This window comes from Alligator sinensis, unplaced genomic scaffold, assembly GCF_000455745.1.
Source record: "Alligator sinensis unplaced genomic scaffold, ASM45574v1 scaffold135_2, whole genome shotgun sequence".
NCBI classification, from domain to species: domain Eukaryota; kingdom Metazoa; phylum Chordata; order Crocodylia; family Alligatoridae; genus Alligator; species Alligator sinensis.
This window is the reverse complement of record NW_005842067.1, coordinates 2,217,797-2,222,927: the sequence shown is the minus strand read 5'-3', so window position 1 is coordinate 2,222,927 and position 5,131 is coordinate 2,217,797. Positions and strand designations below refer to the sequence as shown.

Here is a 5,131-nt window from a genome sequence, read left to right as displayed (position 1 = left end):
CAAGCACCAAACCTCGCTAACCTCATCACCAGAAGCAAACTTCCTTAAGCCCAGAACACACCAAAAGGATCCAGACTGTGCCATGACAAGAAATGCAAAACCTGCCAACACATCTCCACCACCCCCACAATTACTACACCCCACATCAGAGCCATCAGCATTCCTGGATCTTACAGCTCCACCTCCAGAAATGTAATATATCTCATCCAATGCACCAAATGCCCTGATGGAAAATACGTAGGAGAGACCAAACAACAACTGCGCGCCAGAATGAACGCACACCGGAAAAGACAGGAATACCCAATTACTGGTGAGGGCACATTTCTCACAAGAAAACCACCCTGTCTCCAATCTCTCGGTCCTGATCCTCAAAGGAAACTTACACAACACTTCCCAGAGATGAGCCTATGAACTCCACTTCATCAACCTCCTGGATACTAAAAATCATGGACTAAATATAGACATTGGATTTATGACACATTATAACCTGCCTGACATCTGACTCCCCAGGTACCTCTCCACTATTCATCCCCCTTCTCTCTCTTCACCCCCACCCCTCCCCAGCCTGTCTCTCACTCATTGACTCCTCAATCTACATTTTCACTGACTACTTGTCTTGTATGCAGCCCAGCCCAGCCGCTGGCTTCTTTACTTTTCATTCCATCCAGGAAGAGCACACACCAGCTGCTGAAACTTCCTTAGCCTGACAAAGGGTTTTTGAACCCGAAAGCTTGCTTAATAACTATTCTCCAACTATTTGGGTTGGTCTAATAAAAGATATCAGATTCACCCAAGGAACCTTGTCTGCCTATGCTGTATCAGAGGAATTGATGATTTCCTTCGTGCTCCTCAGAGCTGCCGGTTAAGAGCAGCAAAAGATGGATGCTTCAAAGATGTAGTCAGTCTGGTGGGGAGAGGTCCTAACTGGTAAGCTCTTTAGCTTGCAGCTGCATCAGGGCTGATAGAAGGCAGATGGAACTTTTTTGAATGAACAGAGGTAATGGGTTTTGGCAGAGTACAATCGTATAATAATTTGAAATGACAATGCAAACAATCCAGCACTTGAGAACATGATTCTCACTGGAGGTATTATCTTGGGTTGCCAACCTGTTTAAAACAATAGATTTTGCTTTGCTTTGTATCAGATGTCCATGCTAAATATGTTTCTTTTATTTGTGACTCTCCAGATAGCTACTGTAAAAATGGCAAAGAGTAATTCTGCCAAGGCCTGAAGTTTCTTTGAAAAAGCCCAGAGAAATCTGACTATGCATGAGATATATACAGCTACAAACTGTCATGGTTGGTGTAATCATGTAACTTGAATAGAAAGAGTCAGTGGGTGGAAATGTTAATGCAGTGTTGTGATGGAGTACAGAACTGTAGCTGAATGAACCACAACTCCAGCTAATATGAATGTGATGAATGAGACGTTAGCTCCATAACTTGAACGTTAGAATGAGACGTTAGCTCCGTAACAGTGAAAATTAACTGTAGCACAGTGATAGCAGATGAAACCAATTTCCTGGCCCTGAGTTGTCCCAATCAAGTATGTGAATAAAATTGTGTGTGTGCTTTTAGAATTGGGGCCTTAATGCTGAGGGGTCAATTGACTTCATGGCTCACTATTATCTACCTTAGGGGTGGGCAAAATATGGCCCATGGGCTGAATCCGCCCCACCAGGCACTTTCATCTGGTTCACCGCACCCTGCAACAAATTGCACCCTGCCCAGCCTTTCCACCCATGAGACCCTGCAAAATATCCTATTGGGGCTTGCTCCCATCCTCTTGGGCAGAAGGGCTCTGCCTAGCCAGCAGCTTCCAGGGGGGCTCCTGCTGCAGCTGAAACCTGCTCACTCAGGGCAGCAGGCAGGGAAGTGGTGGGGCTGGTGGGGGGAGGAGGGGTTGCATCTGGGCGGAAGCAGGAGCGCGGTGTGGAGCCTGTGCCCAGGGGGGCAACAGGAGTGTGGAGCTCAGCTGGGCAAGCTGTGGGGTGTAGGGACCTCCCCAAACACTCCCCACCATGGTGTGCAGCCCCTGCTGCCAGCAAAAGCAGCAGGTGGGGAGGTCAGGGTGCTTGTGCCCGGCACAGGCGCCCGGTGGGGTGCAGCTCCAGCCAGCGCTGCCGGGGGGAAGGAGCAGAGCCTGCCCTATTGCTGGGTCTCTGCTCCGCATGCCTGCAGCTCCAGCACTCGCAGCAGGGGAAGCCCCACACTGGAGCCTACTGCCTCCCCCGCTTCCTGCTGCGCAGGTCCCCGCACTCTGCCAGGAGTGGAGGAAGCCCTGAGGTGTCCCCGCTGTGAGCATGGAGCTGCAGGCACACGGTGTCAAGCCCCTGCAATAGAGGTAGCCAGTGCAGTGCTGGGGACAAGGAGCCCTGGGGTGGGGGCAGCAAGGGGAAGGACTTCCAGCAAAGGTCAGGGGTTATGGGGCAGGTCTTCTGGTCGCAATGTGGCGACCAGGGGGTGGGGCAACTGTCAAGGGGCGGGGCTACCCATGTGGCCTTCGATGGCTCACCAAAACTTGTTACGTGACACTCCCCCTGAAATAAATGTCGCCCTTGATTTACTTGATCCTTTCTAAACTCTTAATTCCACAGGTATTAACAAACATCCCTTCTTTTTAAGGGTCGTGATGTTCCACCGATCAAGCCATCCTTTGTTCTGTAAGCCTGCTGTCTTGTAGCGGGTCCTGGTCATGTAGCTCCTATTTCACAGCCTTGCAGATTGTTTTTAACTCATTCCAATTAAGTTATATTTGTTTTTGATTCAATCTTGAACTGAATACACAGCCCACGGCCCCTAGATTTTTAGTAAAGTCTGTAGTTTATTTTTAACAGGAAAAAAATACATTTTGTTTCATATGTGATGATGCACCCCACCATCTGCCCCTCCCTTTTCAAAATCCTAGATCTGCCAATAGAAATCAGTGCCCAAAACAAAGAGTAAGAACATAAAAATTGCCATTTACTGGGTCAAACCATAGGTTCATCTTGCCCAGTAGCCTGCGTCACATGGCGGTAGAGAGCAGACGCTGAAAGGGAGAGTGAACTGGGTATTGTGCGGGCCGCCTCCCGATCCCGTCCATGTCGCCATGTGTGAGCCGGCAGCGATATGCGGACCCATCTTTGCGCATGCGGGCTGTGGCCAGCAGCCCGGGCACGCGGGGTCAGAGGAGACCGTGCGGCGGCAAGGCACGCACGGGCTAGAATTAGTCACAGAGGCGTAGTGGTTGATTCAAAGATTATTTACTTACACCCAAGGCGGGTTCGGCAATTTCTTTCCCACGGAGTTGTCGAAGCTCCGTGGGTTTGGTTCGGCTCTCTGGCCCCGGAGTTGTTAAAGCTCCATGGGTTCGGATCTTGAGTATATAGGATAGGGATACGTCTAGGATTGCGCTTGGTGATGGGGAGAGGCCAGAGGCTGTTTAGACCTCTGTTGCCTTCTTAAGAAATGCGTTGGGTTCATAAGGATCCGCAGCGCTTAGAGATCTTCACGCTCTCCCTCTCGGACTCCAATTGCTTTCTCTCCAACTTGGCCGGAAACCACCCAAGCTCTTTATACGGCTAGCAAGCCAACTGCTAGCCGCCACGTGTGCATAATTTAACACAAGCCAATAATGGGGCTCAAATTCAAATACAAATGGCGGGAACTCCTTTGCACCGTGCATTTCTGAGATGCAAAAGAAATGCACCATGCAAAGAAAGCTATAAATTGGCGGGAAAATTCTCCGTTGCACCGGAGTTCTCCTCTGCAGCAGAAAACTCCACCGTGCAAAGAAGCTGCAATTTGGCGGGAAAATAATTTAGCAGTGCCGAAGCACACACAAAACAAAAACTCACAACTTTGGGTTGTGACAGGTATGACCAGGGTCCTTTTTTCCCCACTGTTCCTCTCTCACTTGCAGCCTCTAGTCTTTAAAGCAGGGGTGGGCAAACCGAACCGGATCCAGCCCATCAGCTGATTGGATCCACCCCATAGGCAGGCACCCGCCAATTCATTGTATCCAGCCCAGCCAATGGCTGCCTCTGCTGCGCTCCACATTGGGCTGAGTCCCACCTGGAACAGCATGTTCTGAGCTCCCTTGCTGGAGGGCTCCAGCCCCGACCACTGGGCGTAGCTTCCAGGCAGGGCTGCTGCTGCCACTGCTGCAGCCACCCAGGAAACAGCTGGGCTCCCCCGGCCTTCAGCAACTCCTCCTCCTGTCCCTGCTGCAGCACTGCAGGTAGCAGGTAGGGAGGGGAAGCTGCAGTGCTGGTGGGAGCAGGGCGCAGGGCAGGCTCTACCAGCACCTCACTTTGGTCCTGCTCGTGCATGGCTGGGTAGAGGAGTGTGTGATGGAGTGGGGGAGGCGTGAAGGAGCTCAGCTGCTCACAAAGCCCTGTCCAGCAGGCATGGGACAAGCAGGTGGGGTGAGAACACCCCATGCACACCCACCCTCAATCACATGCTCCCCAAACCACACACCCCACATACCCCTACACAATATACAAGAGTAAGGCTTTCTTTTGATTATGCAATCATCTGTAGATACACTATGCAAAAATACACAAATCAGGACAACATTTTTTTTTAAATAAAATTAAAATGGGTTATAGTAGATGTGTGATTTTTAGTATATGATTTGGGTTTTCTTCCATTCCAAGATGACAAATACCCTTCCTCGCCTCCCGAAAGAAGTACTTCCACAGCAAGGTGAGGGATTTCTGGTAGCAAATGTCAGGGGTTAAGGGCAGGACATCTGGTTCCAAGATGGTGACCAGGAGGATGGAGGCACCTGTCAAGGAGCAGGCTACCCTTGCAGTCCTTGACAGAGCTCATCAAGCTATCTTCAAGAAAGGGAGGAAAGTGGATCCGGCTAACTATAGGCCCATTAGCCTGACTTCTATCCTGGGGAAGATCTTAGAAAAGTTTATTAAAGAGGCCATCCTTAATGGACTGGCCGACACCAACATCTTAAGGGATAGCCAGCACGGGTTTGTTGCGGGTAGGTCTTGCTTGACCAATCTCATTTCCTTCTACGACCAGGTGACCTATCACCTGGACAAGGGAGAAGAGATTGATGTCATATATCTTGACTTCAAAAAAGCCTTCGATCTGGTATCCCATGATCACCTCTTGGTGAAACTGGCCA

The 5,131-nt window shown here is 50.2% G+C and overlaps 1 protein-coding gene across 2 annotated transcripts in view; it reads left to right on the top strand.

Annotated features, from left to right (window-relative positions):
• The window catches only part of LOC102375363 (solute carrier family 22 member 4), a 49,526-nt gene that overhangs the window by 3,454 nt on the left and 40,941 nt on the right, over nucleotides 1-5,131 (top strand). The window contains exon 2 of one of the 2 annotated variants that reach the window (XM_025204041.1): nucleotides 1,188-2,944. The exons of the other annotated variant lie outside the window; for it this stretch is intronic. Coding sequence (XP_025059826.1) covers nucleotides 1,592-2,581 — 990 coding nt within the window. The 5' untranslated portion in view covers nucleotides 1,188-1,591 and the 3' untranslated portion in view covers nucleotides 2,582-2,944. Of the gene's footprint in view, nucleotides 1-1,187; nucleotides 2,945-5,131 lie in introns of those variants that run through there. 2 annotated transcript variants of the gene reach the window in all.